This window comes from Phocoena sinus, chromosome 15, assembly GCF_008692025.1.
Source record: "Phocoena sinus isolate mPhoSin1 chromosome 15, mPhoSin1.pri, whole genome shotgun sequence".
In the NCBI taxonomy this organism is placed as follows: Eukaryota; Metazoa; Chordata; class Mammalia; order Artiodactyla; family Phocoenidae; genus Phocoena; species Phocoena sinus.
The window spans coordinates 3,930,265-3,949,158 of NC_045777.1; the positions used below are offsets into that span (position 1 = coordinate 3,930,265).

An 18,894-nucleotide genomic window follows, 5' to 3' on the forward strand; every position below is an offset into this window, starting at 1 on the left:
ATATTCCTCTGCTTTTGCTTGGCCTCAGGGTGTACCACCCCCACCCCCACCCCACCCCCACCCCAAGCTGCAAGTCGTTTGAATCAACTACCCACGTTTTTGGTCAAAGCATGAGAGACCCGTGCTGATGGGACATTTTCACCCCTGTCCCTTAAATGTGTGTGTCTCGTTTGTTCTCCACAAATTTATGTGGTGGGTTGGCCCCATCACAGCATAAGCCAAGGGAGGCAGAGCTGCTCTGATGGCCGGGGGGTTTCTATAGCTTTTCGGGTGCTCAGACAGACAGACTCTTCTCTGTGAGTGACCTCTGGTCCCTGGAGATGTTCTAGAATGCGAGTTCAGTGATTAAGGAATGCTCAGATTCTTCAGGACTGTTTTCAAAGCCTTGAATCTCGATTCCAATGGGCTGTCCGTCTCTCCCTCCATCCATTGTCTCTTAGCATCAAGATGAACTGGCCCTTGGAGGATGGGATGGGATCATTTCCCTAACAGAAGGATGTCACAGTACTTCCTGGCTGTCCCGCCAGCTCTCATTTACCAAGAGCTTCCTGTGTCTGACTCCATTCTGGGTTCTCTGAATGAGAAGGGGTTAGGGAGGAAAACAGACCCTAGGGGCAGACAGCTGGGTTTAAATGCCAGCTCTGCTGCTATTAACTGTGTGGCCTCAGGCAAGTTTCTTAACCTTTTGGTGCCTCAATTTCCTCATCTGTAAAATGGGAATGAAAATAGTACTTACCTGGAGGGTTATAGTGAAGATCAAAGGACTTGCCACAGTGGTGCTGTGGTGAGACCTGGGGTCCCTTTCAAGTGGTTTGACACCATTTTCAGAGAAATACTCAGATGTTATTGGCCTTTTACATTCAGATTCTCTTAGGAGCACATGGTGGAATTTTCCAGAGACCACATGGAGTGTGATACTGCAACAGACATTGAAAGAGATGTGCAAAAATGGCAAACAATGCCCCTCTTTTCACTAAATGCTTGGTTTGGAAAATATTGCTGTTTTCTATATAAAGATACGTAATGGGTTTGTTATTACTACTTTAAGATGAATTAATACATAATTTTAAAGTTTTCGTGTTGATTTACAGAATGATAAATATTGATCACCATTTTGTAATAGAGGTTTTGTTATCATTTTGTAATCTTTTCAGGTTCCCAGTCATTTTTAGGGTGTCGTCAAGTTCTGAGACCAGAGCTGCTGGCTGAGAGATGAAAGGCCCTCATTTAATGCAAGAGACCCAAGAGCTGGTTCTCACCGTCCCTATTTTATGGAAGGAAAAACTGAGGTACAGAGGAGACTCAAACCAGACAGACTCAGAGCAGAGGCAGACTCAAGCCCAGGTTTGTCTGGGTCCAAAGCATTGAACACATCCTCCTATAAGCCTTTGTTTTATCTGGTGACTCGCGGACGCTGACTCTGAAGATTTTAGGCACTCTGGCTTGTTGGCACCTTGTTGAATGAATGAATAGCTGAATCAGCATTCCAGCTCACACTACATAGTTGAACGCATCTTATTCTGAGCCTTCCTGTGAGCAGAAACAGGTCTGCCTTGGTCTCGGAATCTCGGATATCCAGCACCAGCTGGACCCACAGTGGCTGCACATATGCAAATCGGCCACCCCCGGTGATTTTTTTGGGGGGGGGGTCTCTTCTCCATGAAAGCAAAAGACTTTCTTGTTCAAGGAAACCATCCTCCTTTCTTATAATCAACCCTATCACAAACACCTTGTCTTTTGTTCGAATACCGGAGGAAAACTCCGGAAGTTAACCGAAGAGGATCTTTCAAACTTGGATGGTAAAGAATGCATATTAATTCGGAAAAGCCTTCCCCAGCTGGCCTTCACCTCATCTCAACGTTTAGTGAACCCCTGAAAGATCGTTTAAATACAGACACAAGCTGCCTTTTGTCTCTCTGACTTTCAGGGTAGAAAATGGCTGAATGCACCCAGAGGTAGTTCGTATTCAAGGCAGATCTGAAGTCTATTCAGGCCAGGGCTGTGGCAAAGGGCTTTGTAGAAAGGTTAGAGAGCATGTGCTTCAACAGGGAGCTGACCAGGTGGGACCCTTAGGGACTGGGGGCTTCTCACCCTCACCGTGCCCACCCCCAATGCTCTGTAATTCCACCATTTTATGGGGTGGTGTAGCTCTGCTCAAGTGTGTCCAGAGATGGGTTTGCGACTCCCCAGCCACACGAATTCTTCCCTCTGGTACACCAGGTGCCATTTGAAATTCATACGTATGTAACTGGAAGCTACATTTCCTCCCGGTGTGCAGGAGACCACCAAGCAGTGACCACAGGGCTGATTAATAATATAGCTGCTCCTAGGTTTAGGGTAGAAATCAATTAGATTTCCACCTTTAAGTTCCCTGCTGCTCCAAAGCGTATTATTTCATTCAATCTGTCAGTAATTTCCAACAACCTGCTTATAAAATCAAAGTACAATCCTTAGGATTTTTTTTCCTCCATCCCTCCTCCTATAAGCTCTTTGTCCCTCAGATGAAATTGTGATGAAATCTACATGATGAGATTCTGATCTCTCGGCGTATGGCGGCGCCCTTGCACGGTCCCACACCTGCGGGTCTTTCCGGGCAGAGAACCATTACTTCTCCAGCTCTGTTAATGTTTTGTGGCAAATGCGTCCCCCAGGAGGGGACTGCAGCTTTGCTTCCTTTGCCACTTGTGAAAATTGAGTTCTCGCAGCACGGGGAGTCGATGATCATTTCTAATTCCCCCTCGGTGGGAAGCATTTAGCTTTGGGTCAGTTGCACGGGCCAAGGCAGGTACCAGGACAGCGGGGGCAACAAGCCCATCTTTGTCACCCAGGCGCTTCCTGTAGCTGTGAAGCCACCGGTGGTTTAAAATGTTAAATGTTCTTCCTTCTCAACCGTTTCCTTAATTAAAGACCAATATGCACCTTCTGTTCCCAGGCCCCCAGCCCTGAAGGGTTATCTTCTGACACTTTGAAGACAGCACATTTTGAAGTGCTTTTTCCTGATGCCTTCCTGGTCGGATGTGGACCATTTTTATAAGCATCAAATAAAAGACGACTCATCTACAATGACCCAGGAATTGTTTTTTTAATTGGCTGATCTCTACGGGGTGAGAGCTCAGCTACTGACTGAAAAGGTTAAGCTTTTCAAACTTTAAATCTATGTGAAATAAGAACGGAGATAGCCGAACAAAATAAAGCAGCCCCGGCGGGTGCGGTGTTCTGAGTGAATCCTGGGTAAGACCGCACGTCAGTAGAGTCTGCTCCTCCTTAAGCCAAAAATAGGCTTGTTTTTCAAATGCTTCCCCACCATTCTCTCTCCGTGAAGAGGGAATGAGAGGGAGAGAGAAGAAGGAAGACTCCAAATGCGAGTCTCAGAATTTTATCAGATCCCAATTCATCTCAATTCTGTTCCTCCGTAGTCAGAAGAGAAATGTCTTACTTCATGAGTCTCACAAGACGCAACCCCGGACAGCAGACATTTGGACTCTTCTGGTTGTTACCGTGACTTATTTTCTTTCATCTTTTCATCCAGGTGACTGTAAAAACTGCAAGGCAGGGGCTTCCCTGGTGGCGCCGTGGTTGAGAGTCCGCCTGCCGAATCAGGGGACACGGGTTCGAGCCCTGGTCTGGGAGGATCCCACATGCCGCGGAGCGACTGGGCCCGTGAGCCACAACTACTGAGCCTGCGTGTCTGGAGCCTGTGCTCCGCAACAAGAGAGGCCGCGACAGTGAGAGGCCCGCGCACCGCGATGAAGAGTGGCCCCTGCTCGCCACAACTAGAGAAAGCCCTCGCACAGAAACGAAGACCCAACACAGCCAAAATTAATTAATTAATTAAATTAATTAATAAACTCCTACCCCCAACTTATTAAAAAAAAAAAAGAAAGAAAAACTGCAAGGCAATTCAAGCCATCTACTTCTTCATTAGAGGGTTTATGGACAGCAGTTCTCAAATCCTGTGGTCAACTGACCCTTTTAAGTATTTCATTTTAAAGCTTGGATTATTCCGTTGAGATGAGCTGCTGTGAAAATTACCATGGTCAGGGTGAACCAGATGCTGAGACAAAACTCTAAACGGCTCCATATGGAACTTTGTGCAGCTCTGTGCAGCTCCCTCTTGAGCCCGTTGGAAGATGCTATTTTCATCTTAGGTACCTCCCATTCTCAGGAACAGTATGAACTCTGCCGACAGGAGTGTGCGTTTACATTTTAAGCCAATTTCCAGCTTTCTAGTCCCAGAAGGATCTCCTTCCTAGATCCCCAAGCATGGTGTGGATTTTTTGGTCATAGCCTTTAGGATAAAAGCATACTCCTTAACTCTGCCCATAAAATCCCCCAGGTCTGGCCCTTGCCCCCTGCAGTCTGTCTGCTCCCATCCCACATGTCAGGGCCACATCACCGTCCTTTCGGTCCCTGCCACTCAAAGCTCCCTCCACCTGAAACGTCAATTTTCCTCTCATCCTAAGTCAGCATTCAGGCTCAAGGTACCCCGATTCTGTCGGTTCCCCCAATTCTTTTCTCTTTTCTCACCTGGTATGGTCCTTTTTTATCATTTGACAAATTTTAAGTAAATAACGTGCACTATTTTGTTTAATGACAGCTTCTCTACCAGGCTATACCTGGCAGATGGCAGGTGTTCAATAAATATTTGTTGGATGCATGGAAGTAAGGAAAGAAGGAAGGGAGGGAGGGAGGATGGATGTGCCCGCAGTGGAGCCTCACGGTAGTGGATACTGTGAAGTGCCGCCAGAACCTCTTTAGCAAAGGATTGTTGCCCCAGGTGCCGGAAGTGCTGTCAGCAGGCACTGTTGGTCCCTCTGACGACTGCCTCAGCTGCAGAGATCTGCCTCCCCAAGGCCATACCCCTTCTCCAGAGCATCCCAAGGGTTGGCCAAGGCTGTCATGGTCTGTATTAGAGTTCAGCTTCTCCCTCTGCCCAACCTGCTTCTCTATTCTCCTTTGCACAGCTGTGGACCTCAAGGGCATCCCCTGATAGACCCTGGCACTGAACACTGCTTCAGAGTCTGCTTCCAGGAAAAGCCAACCTGAGACTCATAAACCTCTCATTACAAATGGATGTCCCCTAAGCCTAGTTGGACCAAGCCCTAAAACTCAGGTTCCCATGCGGGGGTGAGGGGACAAAGTGAGATTCCCAGCTGCATCTCTGAAGTTGAACCATAATGGTTTTGGCAAAAACCTTAGCAGAATGGCCTTTCTCGAACTGTTGGAATCCAGCAATGAGGCATCTAGAAGTTCTTGACTGAAAGTAATTTTGAAAGTAGAAAAAGTCACAGAAAGTGTAGCCTGGTGCCTGGCAACATACTAATACCCAATAAATGTTTGTTGAAACAATGAAAGCTTCTTTTTTTTTTTCCTCTTGTTCTCTGTTTCTCCCCTAAGAATTTAAAACCAGAAAAAGATAATAAGACTAACACATTCACTCCCATGTAGTCATTTTCTCCAAATCACTTGTTTTTAGCACAAAAGGGATAACTACTTATGATGTATTTTTCCATTATTTTCTTTGTGCAGGAGGTTTTAAAATTAATTTATTCTCTCTCTGCATCAGGTTGTCTTATAATTGAAGATGAGAAGTGTTTGTCTTCCAAAGGCTTTTTGGTGATGTCTTTTTTGCTGTTAACACTTCTTTGTCTACGCTTGTGCTCCCTGCCGAATTTATTGTACTCAAGTACATAAATTAGGGGACCACATAGGCACCACTCACATCTATTTGAGTCCAGATGTCTTAGGAGAGAAGTTTTCTTTTTGCAAAACCCACAGAATAACACCTAGATTAACTAGAACACTTGGGGAATGGTTCGTGTGGATAATTTAATTTTCTGGATGATTTCTAGTTAACCAGAACTCCACTGGTATTTCCCAACCCTGATGCAGAAAACCTTTATGAAATGCATTGTTCTACTTGACACTCTTAGCAAGGACAGCGGACATAATGGAAGATTTCAGAGGCAGGACCTGGTCATGTCATGGCAAGCATGTTGGACTTGGGGGCTTTGGGATTAGTCACAGCCTTGCCTCTGACTCGAGCCAGGACCAAATCCTCTGGTTCTCAGTTTCCTCTACAAAGAAGAAGGTTCAAAGCAAACTTTCAGATTTCGTGCACCCCAACCAAATCTGAAAACTCCCCGGTTCCCAGCAGCAGTATTCATGTTCTTTCATTCCATTTGCCTGTAGAGGTCAATGGAGTAGTATGGGACTTTGGGTTGCATTTACCCTCACAGTAAAAGCTGATCTTTTGATCTGTCTTTACTGAATGTCTAGTTGATATTCACATTGACTTAACTTCCCATGTCCTGGTTCTTTCTCCTCAAGGTGAAGAGTGGAAAAAAAAAAAAAATGAAGTTAATTGGACCATAACCCATAGATGGTCTGCTGTGTGTAGACTCAAGACACAAGTCCTCACGCAACTTGCAAAGTTCCAGATGTGAGGCTACGGAAAGCATACCGGACTGGGATACGGAGCCCGGACTCTGCTTCTGGTCCTGCCAAGGCAAGTCTTTCTCCCCGTTCTAATCTCGTCATCAGTTTGAGGACAGGGCTGCTCTAGGGTCTCTAATAGAATGTGACCGTGCCTCCTTAGACCAGAGTTCCTAAACCTTAGCACCACTGGCAGTGAGACTGGATACTTCCTGATGGGGACCATCCTGTGCCTCGTAGGACGCTGAGCAACGTCCCCGGCCTCCAGCTCAGACGCCAGTGGCACCCCTCACCCAAGCTGTGAGATCAAAACTTCCTTCGGTCAACACTTCTCCAAAGAAGACATACAGATGGCCAACAGGCACATGAAAAGATGCCCCACGTTGCTAATTATTAGAGAAAAGCAAATCAAAACTACAATGAAGTACCACCTCACACTGGTCAGAATGGCCGTCATTAAAAAGTCTACAAATAATGCTGGAGAGGGTGTGCAGACAAGGGAACCCTCCTACACTGCTGGCGGGAATGTATAATAAATTGGTGCAGCCACTATGGAAAACAGTCTGGAGGTTCCTTAAAAGACTGAAAATAGAGCTGCCATATGATCCAGCAATTCCACTCCTAGGCATACAACTGGACAAATCTATAATTTGAAAAGATACATGCATCCCAATGTTCATAGCAGCACTATTCACAATAGCCAAGACACGGAAAATACCTAAATGTCCATCGACAGATGAACGGATAAAGAAGATGTGGTATATCTATACACAATGGAATATTACTCAGCCATAAAAAAGAATGAAACAATGCCATTTGCAGCAACATTGAATGGACCTAGACATTATCATACTAAGTGAAGTAAGCCAGAAAAAGAAAGACAAATACCATATGCTATCACTTATATGTGGAATCTAAAATATGACACAAATGAACTTATCTAGGAAACAGAAACAGACTCACAGACAGAGAGAACAGGCTTGTGGTTACCAAGGGGGAGGTGGGGAAGGAATGGATTGGGAGTTTGGGATTAGCAGACACAAACTATTTTATATAGGATAGGTAAACAGTATTGCACAGGGGACTATATTCAATATCCCATAATAAACCATAATGGAAAAGAGTACGAAAAAGAATGTATATGTGTATAACTGAATTATTTTGTTGTACAACATAAATTAACATAACATTGTAAATCAACTATACCTCAATAAAATCAATTTTTAAAAATAAAACATTAAAATTTTTTTTTAAAACTGTCTTTGGCCATTGTCTTACGTCTTCAGGGAGGTAAACTGCTTCCTTTTGAGAACCTCTGACTTTAAGGATGCTTTCTTAACCTTTCCTGAGAAAAAGAATCCAGACTTGAGCACATCAAGTCATCAAATATTTGATGGTTTCTGTTGAGAAAATTAGCTGCAAAATAGTGCCCACCTGGGTTTCTCTGCTACCGTGGGATCCAACAGGCGTTCACTCTCTAAGTGCTAAGGTATGTGGAATTCGGCATATTAGCACAGGCAGCCCCAAATTACCATGCTTACTGATGCTAACTGAAGCTTTCAGGAGAGTAAAAGAAATTATAAGTACAAGACTAGAGACACGTCATCCTGCAACATTCTCTGCTTCATGTGCGAAGAACTGAGGTGGTGGCATGAAACAGAAAAGGAGATAGATCTTAACGTGTAGGATGGTTTCTCTTCTACTGAGGACAACAAAAGAAAAATGTTAAAAAAAAAAAAAAAGAAAAATGTTTATTTGCATTAAACGTTTTGAATTAGGGTAAGATAAACCTTCTAACATTCCCTTTGCTTTCTTAGCCATTGGCAACGTCTGATATCACGTTGCTTACACATTTGTTTGCCTGGTTGGTTCATGAATTGGCATTCTCTCCCCCAAATAAAAGCTCCACGGATCCTGTATGCCTTTTCCACTCCTATATTCTCCTGTGTCTGCTATGTACTTAAGTACTCAATAAATATTGGGCGAATGAACGGGATGGAATAGGTAATGGAAAATTGTCGCTTAATTCTGAAGTTGGTGGGCAGGCACTTCTCTCGATGCCTTTGTTCATCTCCGATAAGGAGGCAGGTCTCCAGTCAGAAAAGGGGTGTGTCAAATTACTCATCTTAGAATCCTTCCTTTGTCTCCCTACCTGGTGAGTTATTTCCATTCGTTTACTTAGCAAGTGTGCGTTAATACCTGCTCTGAGCCAGGCACTATTCCGAGATGAAGACACCATGGGCCCTGCCTCCAAGGAAGTCTCTTTGGGGCCGTCTATGGGGCCATTTCTTACCTCATTGGCCCACTCCACCCAATTCTTTATTTTAACAAGAAGAGGACTTTCAGAGTAGGGTGTGGCTTACGTGCGTGTGTCTGTGTGTGCGCGCACGCACGTGTGCCCGCGTGCGCATAAGGTGGGGTTCTTTAGACCAAACACAAGCCTAGATATCTGGCCTTTCATTTACGATGGCGTCAAGGGGCTCTGTCTGAATTTCTGCTGGATTCTGCTGAATTCTACTCTGTTTCACACAACATACACATAGAAGACAAACCAGATTGCCACTGGGGCCAGAGACAGGGCTGGGTCCCGTGCCCAGATGCTGCACATACAAAACCGCCAATTCCCTATAGGAATCCGTTCACGCCTGCATTTATCCAGAAAACAATTCCCCTACTTCTGGATAGAAATCGCCTGGATGCTCAGTTGTAAAGGGTGTTGAGTTTGCCCCCCGGCAGAAGCTGAGGGAGGCTGAAAGCAGACGTCTGTCGCAGCTGGAGACAAATGTCCTAGATGTCACCAAGCAATTCCTTCTGCGTTTGCAGCCCAGAGATCAACAGGCTGTCCCCAAGCAGGAGACTGGGGAATCAGGGTTAGTACAGCCAAGTTAGTACAGCCAATACAGGCTGTCCCCAAGGAGAAGACTGGAGAATTAGGGTTAGTACAGCCAAATTAGTACAGGTAGTACAGTCAAATGCATTTGCTTCAAGTTCAAGAGTATGGAAGCGGGTGTTTCATCAGAACTGATGGGAGTTACTGGTGGTTCAGCATGAATCCCTAACCACGCTTTCCTGTATATCATTCTGTACTCATTAACCAACCAACCAACCAATAAAATACCAAAAAAGAAAAAATATATATTGACATTATATGATTGTTCCGTTGAGTCTAAAAGAACTGGGAATCCTTTGACTTGGAATGCTAATTAATCAGCTGTAAAGTTTGACTGAAGACACTTATCTGATAAACCCACAACGCAACTTGCCGCCACCAGTTCCGCTGGACTGGAGAGAGAGCTGAGCTTAACAAAACCCGAAATAACTTGAGCTTCCCTGGTGGCGCAGTGGTTGAGAGTCCGCCGGCCGATGCAGGGGACACGGGTTCGTGCCCCGGTCCGGGAAGATCCCACATGCCGCGGAGCGGCTGGGCCCGTGAGCCATGGCCGCTGAGCCTGCGCGTCCGGAGCCTGCGCTCCGCAACGGGAGAGGCCACGACAGTGAGAGGCCCGCGTACCGCAAAAAAAACCAACAAAAAACAAAAACAAAAAACCGGAGTAACTCCAGAACTAACAACACATGTACCTTTTTAGATTAGCTCCATGCTTCCCCTGAGTGTGGGGGGTGTGTGCCGGGTAGTACAAAGATGATATTTAACTGGTACATGGATAACCAGTCTTAATACTTTTATTTTAATGCATATCAGAAGATACACACAACTACCAAATTAAGGTTATTTCACAGATATTATTACTTAGGAAAAGAATAGCTTCTTGAAGACAAAGATGATTTAAATAAAAGTATTAAGTAAATAATATAACTCACATGTGGATACATATGGCAAAAAGCAGTAAGATGGTTCTCAAATGATGGAAATTTGGAAATAATGGATTAATTTATCACTATTAGAGTTTGATTAGTTAGCAAAAAAGCTATGAAGATCCATCAGTTGGTGTAGCTGTTCCTCCCATGTTTCCATTCCCACTTTTTCTCCCAATGCATTGTGTCTTCATTGACTTCACGTGGCTTCAGGAGGTATAGACATAGAAGAATATTGTGTTGGTATGTAAAATAAGTCTACTTGTTCTTGCCAAGAGTACATGATTTATCTTCATAAGGAGGCACTGCTTTGAATTACAGATTTTTTTTCTCTGTTAATGAATAATATTAATTATCTAAGCAACATCAATTCTAAGGGGAAAACTCTGGGATTATTGCACTGTGGATAGTGCCCTCGTGTGGCTTCAAACTTTAGCTACATTTAGGAACTTAAAAACACATTTCTAAGTTATGAACCATAAAATATGGCAGACAGTGACAGAAGAGACACATGGGAAAAGAAAACAGCACAAGAAAATGTGATAATTTGCCATAACCTAATTCTTTCGTTGAGTGGAATGGGATACCAATATGGCGGCCAGGACGCCTGGTCAACTATTTAGGAATAATCGGACATCCAATTTATATAGGATATTTTTTGTGGTAGTTTCGGTTAAAATGTGAACAAATCACACAAGGCGTTTTCATTTTCAGTTTTATTTTTATCAAAACAAAATAATTTAGCCATATAAAGGAGGAAATACATTTAAACAAACCACCAAGAAGCCAATAGCTTCTCGGTTGTGGACAATCAATCAGTAGAGTAGTAAGTTCTGAAGAGTTGACTGCATATATAAGGTATTGAGTCATCCTCTAGGGCTTCAACTGACTGAGGCTGACACCTTCCCTGGCTTCTCTTCTTCCAGTGGTGAAGTAATATGCTCAATGTTCTACACTTCAGATTGAATTATATGTATTCCCACATAAGTACAAAGCATGGGTGAAAAGGACTGTACAAGGTACAAATCTGGCACTGGATTTTTTGGGTCCTGACACCTACAATGAGTTTAATGAGTATCTGAAAGAGAAGGCCAAAAACTTGTGCTTGTATATTGAGAAATGTAGTGTTTCAAAAGCCAAAGGTCTCCCTCACAAGAATTATGGGAATCACAACTGAAGTGAGAAGAAATACACAAGCCCTGTTTGCTGTGGTTGTAAATATGGTCACCATAGGGCCAGGCAGACCATTTTCTCCTCACCATATTGAATTATGTCTGGGGATCTGAGCAGTGGTACATCCCAATAGTGATGAGTTTCCATAACTATAAAATCCGCTGCACCAGGCAAATTTTGTGCAAAATGCAAATTTCTATGCTGGGGAAAAAATGAGTAACGTGATCCTTCTAAGTACTGAATGTAAATGCAAGGAAATACGTTTTGGCGTGAGGGTGCAAATGGTTCACCTGTCCTGCCAAGAACTGTGGCCACGATGCGTTCTTACAAGGCCCCTCTTCCCATTTGAGCTTTAGGGGAGGGATTTTAGGAAAGGGAAGTTTAACTTGCCCTCAGGTACCCATCATGCTATTGACAGAGTTTTGATTCGAATCTAGAAGCACCAATCCCCTGTCTTGTTTTATCTCTTGACAAATGAACCATAGGTTCTTCTGGATTGTGAAGTAAAGGATATTAGCTTCGTCCAGAATCTCAAAGGTCATATGCAACAGGAGACACGAGTTGTCTCCATCATGCTTTACAACAAGGAGGATTCAGGTTGTCCATCAAAAAGCACATGACGTTAAGAGCCACTTGACAGGGGGAACATGAGAGCTCTTTTCTCTATGCATCTTCAACAAGTGAGATCTGGCCAGGTGTAGGTACAGCTGGAGAAAGAAACTTGGCAGTGTCTTGAGCATCATGGTTAGTGGCATTTGTATACCTTGCTCTGAGAGAAAAGGAAAGAATTCAAAGTGCCCTTTATTAGTTGGTGCCAGCATCCCAGGAGTTATTCTCTGTGGGAGAAGCTGAGACACCATGGGTTAAGGCCCTTACCTGAAGGTACAATGAAATTAGCAGTACCGGGGAGAAAGGGGGAATCCCTGATCTTTAAACTCTAGTTTGCCCTGTTTTAAAATCAATTTGTCTTCCCTGAACCATTACACAGCACACACTTGTAGAGTCACTGCAGCAATGATCAATCCATATTACTGAAGTTTTATTTTCAATAACCCAAACTGGGTTCTAGATCACTGATATTATCTTTAAAATGTATCCCTATAGTTGCATTCCACTTTAAGAAAAACCCTAGGAAAGTTAAGATGTATAAAATCAGAGATTGTTTGTTGCTTTATAAAAGAGTTTTTCATTAAAAAAATATTCACCTTGGGATGATTTTCAATAGCCAAGTCCCCTCGGGTCATTCAAAATACATTAAAAAAAAAGTTTTTTAAACCCACTGAAATATAGCTTTTCACAAATTCATGTTGATATAAAGTAAGGTACACTTGTAAAACATTGCCACCAACTAGCTAAGTGACCAGCTGAGACAGGAAGTTTTGGTAACCTGCTCACTCTTGTATGAGAGACACGGGGAGTTGGAGATGGAATCAATGTTCCGCCATGTTTGATGGAGGTTGGGATGTGGCAGCCAGCATCCGTGGCTCGTAGAAGGATCAAGCTTCCACCTAACCTGACTATCCTGAGGTCGGTGCTACTGGGAGCAGTGACTTACTGACTTCAGTCCAGTGGTCCAGCCAACAGCTCAGCAGCCGTCCAGGAGAGAAGCATCTGGATGACCAGTACCTCCCAACACAAAGTAAACCGATCCAGCCACAGACATGTTGTCTCCCACTCACACAGCAGCGTTCTGTTTTTGCTTCTAATTTTTGCATTACGAGCCACCATTTAGAAATGGGTTGATTGCACCCCCAAATCTAGAGCTCTGGAGAGAAAAAAAAAATTAGAAGGAGCTTCCCTGAGCTCACGTTCTTCAAAAAAATAATTGGCTTTAGTTCCCCACAGCCCCCTCCCAAACTCCTTGAGTGCAGGACCCTTTCCCACGGGGACCACCTCCGAGCCACTCGCACAAGGGTCGGGGCCTGAGGTCACATTCGGCACATCTTGTCTTACTCTCTTCTTCCCAGTCGGAGAAACAGGCGCTGAGAGGGCGTGAGTCTTCACCAAGATTCCCCAGCCAGCTCAGGACAAGGTCGCTTTCTCTCCCTCCAGGATTCAGACCATTTTCCTTAGACCTCTCTCTCATTATAGTGGCACGGACAATCCAATGGGTAGATAATTACATCACTTCTGTTTGGTTTAGAAAGTACACGAAGTAAACGCTTAGCATCCTTTTACCTCCCTTCTTATGTTTTCCTTGGCTGGGCTTGAAATCACTTGGCTATGTATGAGTGCATGGGAAATGACCACAGACATACGCTAAGTCACCCGGGGCAGCTGGTCCCACCTTGACGTTTCTAGAGTTACCCTAAAATTGGAAAATTCACTTGAAGATGCGTGAGATCGGACCATCCTTCGTCACAGACAAGGACGTATCAAGGCATCTGCGTTCGTGCGAGGTGTTCCGCGTCGCTGCGCCGCCCTTGAACTACAAGATGTCGTATAAACATCCTTACATCAAAGTGAAGCCAAGAGAGCTCGGCTATAAATTTCAAATCGTACAAAACCAAAAGCAAGTATGAAATTGTATTGGAATGCAGCAGCGTAAATGTCTTGAAGTTTCTCCTCTCCCACTTAAGGAGGAGGAGAAGAGCGCAGTAAACCGGAGGCTTTGCTCGCTGCGCTGTCTGACGTAGATCACCTATTCTCTTCTGTACAGGGGCGCACGGGCCTGGAACACTGGCGAATTTTCTCTGTGCTGTTCTGACTTACACAATACAGAGGCTGATTTAATTTGACAGCAAAGTAACACCAAGCCCCCAAAATAAAATTACCGAGATGTAAAACAGCGTCAAAACTCCAATTAGTTTTGTATCCTTGAAGCTTCTGGAGGAAATCTAAAAGGCTCCCATCGCGATAAGCAGGCAAGCCGTTTAAGCTACAGAGATTACTAAAATGTAACCCTCTAATTGAAGTTGCTCAGAGCACAATATGACAGAAAGAATCAGAGGAAAATAAGTGAATTTTTCCCCCTCAAAAATGACTCATTACAGAGACTGTTCTATTAACTTTTAAACACCAACGTTCCTTTCGCAAGAGCTGGAAAAACCAAGGGTTTCAGAGGTCTCCACAGAAAAGGCACTGGGCACAAGAGCTGTATGTGCTCGTGTCACTGAATCATACATAAGCATTGACCATTTGTGCGACACTGAAAGATACTTAGTATTTCACCAGATCATGGGCATTTTGAAGTATATTTACAGCTTCCATTAAGGAGGCAAATATTGGGACCAAACTTCAGTTTTTGCATGAATCTGGATTTTGTCTCCAGAATAAACAGAAGTATCTCGATGCCCAGTTCACACCCCATCTCTTTTGCAAGCTACCCCAGTGTTCCCAAGTATGCTCACTCCCTTTGAAGCCAACCCCCAGGTCACTAACAGAGGGAACCTGTCACCTTGACTCTGGGGGGGTTCACATTTGTTCGGAAACAAGTCGATCGTGGCTCTCTGGGTCAGTGTCATTTTCCCAGGTGAGGCAGTGAAGGACCGATGCAGTGGATACAGCTGGGAGTCAAGCCACAGTCATTGTGTAGGTCAAGACTTCTTAGACCTTGCTTCACTGCCAGCTTTGCCCAGCCTGGTGCCTTGCGAGCAGGGCCTCTCGGGAAGGGTGAAGCTGCGTTTGGGTTTCAGAGTTGGTTGGGGAGATCTTAGAAAGACCCCCAAATGGCTTTCCTCTCTGTAGGGGCTTCATGAATAGAGTTCAGTCCTCCTGCCCGCTTGACGGCATTTACTGTGAAGCATCATCCGTCTCTGACCGTGGACGCATCTTCCTCTGGAAGTTTCAGATCTCTATCACCAACCGATCTTCATCATCGCTGCTGGTGTCGCTGAACTCCCACGCGAGTTTGCTTTTCTCATTCCTTCCAAACTCCTCTTCCTGAGGGTTTTCGAAGGGGCTGCAGGGATCTCCGTGGGCTGCCCTGGGCTAGACGGAACCACACCATCCTTTAGGGCGATGAATCCAGATGCTTGAACATTTTCCCACTGTCATTTCCTACAGGAGGGCAGGGGACCCGCACTTCCCCACACCCGTATCTGCCCCCCGAAGGGAAAATGTCTTGTGTTTCCCTTCCTCTTGGTGTGAACTAGCTGAACCTGGTCCTGAAGCTGGTATTTCAGGATGAGTTTTTCCAGCGGACCCCAGTGGAACTGAACCTGAAAGTCTCTGCCCAGATGAAGGTTTCCCTGGCAAGAGTGATGGGGACACACCCCTCTGCTATCGCTTTTCTGTCGGGGGAGCTTTGTGTCAGAGTCTCCCTTGCACCCTGGCTGTGGTCTTGTGGTTCCACACTGTGAATTCCCAGGGTTGTGTGACCTGCTCTTTTCCCCAGAGAAGGACAAAAGGCAGCCACAGAGGTATAGCAGGGTCATGGCAGAGAGAGGTTCCTTTGGACTCAAAGGAAGAAGGTTCTTGAGCATCTGAGAAAATGCGTGGTGTGGGGTCTGTTGAGACTTGCTCCTGGGGGGGCGGCAGGTGAGTCTCAGGCAATCCCACGTGCAGGACCTTTGCCACGGGCTGGAAGTCTGTCATTAGCCACCGCCACCAAGGAGTCGGATGGCAGAGATAATTCTGACCTCACAGCTGTATTCTGAGGACGACGACCCCCCATGCTCACCGGCAGATGGAGAAATCTCCTGCAGCAGCGTGCAAAGGAAAATAAATGGAGGGACAAGAGGTTAATTGGTACAAAATACGTGTGGTCAGAAACGCGGTCCTCAACGGGAACAAGGTCTGGAGGTCTTAATGATTCTTTACAGAGCCTGAACTTCGATACAGTGCTCTCATCAGTTTTCATTAATAACTAATTGATGCATTAATAACTCCAGTAAAGTTCCGTGTTGACACACAATAAGCTACTGAGACAGCTCTGTATTTTGTATCTGGCCTTGTGAAAAACCCAGCCACTCAATTATCCAACCGGTTCCTGAGCATCCGATTTTAAATCATCACTGCTCCTGCAGCGGTGTGCTACTTATAGTACCGTGCATTTGAGTTTTTCCAGATTAGCGGTTTTTCAAGGTGCGGTCTGGACTATAGCATTTTTCATGTTTCTCAGCCCAAAGCCCCCCAGTCTGCCTGGCATTGACGCCGCATTGCAGTGACCTCCGCAGGGTGACAGGCATCTCTATTCAGGTATGAAATAATAAGGGACTTGGGATTTTTTAATCAACTGTGAGATCATCCCAAGTTCACAGCCCAAGTCACCGGCTGATTGAGCGCAATGTTTGGAGGCGTCTGTTTGCCTCACGGGGTTTCTGTGCCAGGAAACCTCTAGGTGGCCCAAGCGAGTTTTGCCACACTGGACACTAACAAGAAAAAAGAGGCATAAATCTAGAACAGAGACAGGCAGAGACCGCTCAGAGCCACAGTTCCCACCTTCGAGGTTGATCTGTCTGTTTCCCTGACAGCTCTTGAACTTGGGTGAGGACAGGAGCTTCCCGAGCTGTGTCTGGTGCCCTCCTTCCTCTCCTCCTTCTCTCCGTCCCCAACACAAAGAGAGGATTCTGAGGCAGCACAAGGCGTCTCCCCTGACAGATTTAGACCTAAAAAGGGGGGAGGCACATGGATATACACCTGAAGTTATAAAGCCAGCCAACAGTCATTTCCTAGGAGTTGATCTGTGTCTTTACGACCAGCTCTGAACTCACAGCCTCATCTCACACGGTGTATCTGGGAAGTGGATTTACCGTGAAACGGTTCACGTGGTCAAGCAAAACGTCTCCGCTTCTGATAAGGAAAGAAATGGCAAAAACAATTCCCAAGGCAGAAAACTCCCTCGGTTACAGATATTTTAGAAGATGTTTCATGTGAATCTTTTTTTTCATCAAAGTCATCTTCCTGGCCACATGGGTTAATTTTGGATCGGTTTGAATTCTCTGGCCATTCAACTGAGGGTCGAGAGTAGAGATTTCCCTATCACGTAGGATGCCTTAGTCTCCATCAGGGCGCTGACAGCAGGAGGGAGGTTGGTTTTTGTGTTGCTGTGGTTCTGTGGTGGTGTTTGTGATGTGTGCGGGGAGAGGGGTGATGAAGATATGGCCTTGACAACATCCCCAAAACAGCATCTCCCTTTCAGGGCAAGAGCTGCCCTTCCCTCGTCCTTCATCGGTACTCTCTCCTCCATTTTGTCACATTGGCCTGGGATACAAGTCCAAAGGACCACAGAGTTTCAGCAAGTAGATCCCATCGTGAGAGGAGATCAGAAAAACATTCTAGAAGAGCTGTGTCACCAGAGAAAAGCATTCAACCCACTTTTACATCTGCTTTTGGCTTGATTAACGCTACACATGCACAGAGTTTTTAAAAGTCAAGTATTTCTGTGTATTAAGAGAAACAGCCACACCTGCCCACCCACTCATCTTTTCCCACTTTGGATTCCTTTTGTATTTATCTCCTTCTCTCCTAAGAACAAGCGTGTAGCACCCTTCTGGATTCCCTGTTTCCGGTTTGGAGGATAGCCTATGACGTCGTGAGGGGAGAGGAGGGTTTAGGACGAGCTCCCCCATCCACAATCCTTACCACCTGCACACCTGGGCACACCCCCTCCCCTCTCTCCTCTCTCCAGTCATACGGCTATGATGTCATAATTTTGTTTAGGACATCCAGTGTTTACCTCTCTTCACCACCAAGCCAGGTAGCGTGCTGTGATTACATTGCCTTTCTTGCCAGCACTGTTCTCCCCGGAGTTAATCATCATTTTGTCTTTTTCTTTTGCTTACTTTTTTGTATGGACTTATTCCTAAAATCATCCTCCCACCTCCTTCCCTGTGGTCTTTTATTTCATTTATTAGGTTCCATTTCATTTCCTTGGAGATCTGTCTCTCAAAACTTTCTGACCTGCTCCCAGTGGACCACTGCTCCCTTGGCCCGATGGGGGCTGAGCCCGTGTGCCACCCCCATCCTGGCAATTTTCTTCACCTCCTTGGTTCCTGGACACCCACGCTTCTTTTTCCTGGGTTTACTCTGTTTGCATTCTTTCTTAACGCAAAACTTCCAGCAGCTTCATGAGAAAGGGTGAAATAAAATTGTTTAGACTTTAATTGGCTACTTGTCTGGGTAGAGCTGTCTGAATTAAAATTCATTTTCCTTCAGAATTGAAGATGTGGCTCCACTGAGCTCTAGTTGTTGAGAAGTCTGGAGCCAACATGATTTATGGTTCCCGATCCTTTGGAGGAAACCTTCTGGTTTCTCTCTCTCTGGAAACTCCTAAAACTCTTTTTATGCCAGTGTTACCATGGTCCTGGGTCTGTTTCCATTCATTGTCTGGACACTCAGTGGGCCCTTTCAACCTGAACCACGTCTATCCATTTTAGAAAAATATGTTCTTTGATATATTTTTTTCCTTATGTTTTGTCTTTTCTCTTTTTCTAGAACTGCTCTTCGTAGGTTATTGGACATCTTGATCTAATCCTCTATTTTTCTTATCTTTTCTCTCCTATTTTCTAATTCTTTGTCTTTTTCACTTGG

The 18,894-nt window shown here is 45.0% G+C and overlaps 1 protein-coding gene across 11 annotated transcripts in view; it reads right to left on the minus strand.

Moving 5' to 3' along the window:
- The window catches only part of ZNF831 (zinc finger protein 831), a 174,068-nt gene that overhangs the window by 47,476 nt on the left and 107,698 nt on the right, over nt 1-18,894 (minus strand). For 2 of the 11 annotated variants that reach the window (XR_004345757.1, XR_004345758.1), the window contains exon 5: nt 737-917. The exons of 7 other annotated variants lie outside the window; for them this stretch is intronic. Coding sequence is in view for 2 of the 4 variants with exons in the window: in XM_032605020.1 (XP_032460911.1) it covers nt 15,957-16,061; nt 16,804-16,970 (272 nt within the window). In the remaining 2 variants the exon portion in view is untranslated. Of the gene's footprint in view, nt 1-736; nt 918-10,960; nt 16,062-16,803; nt 16,971-18,894 lie in introns of those variants that run through there. 2 more of the 11 variants (XM_032605020.1, XM_032605027.1) reach the window with 2 other exon arrangements.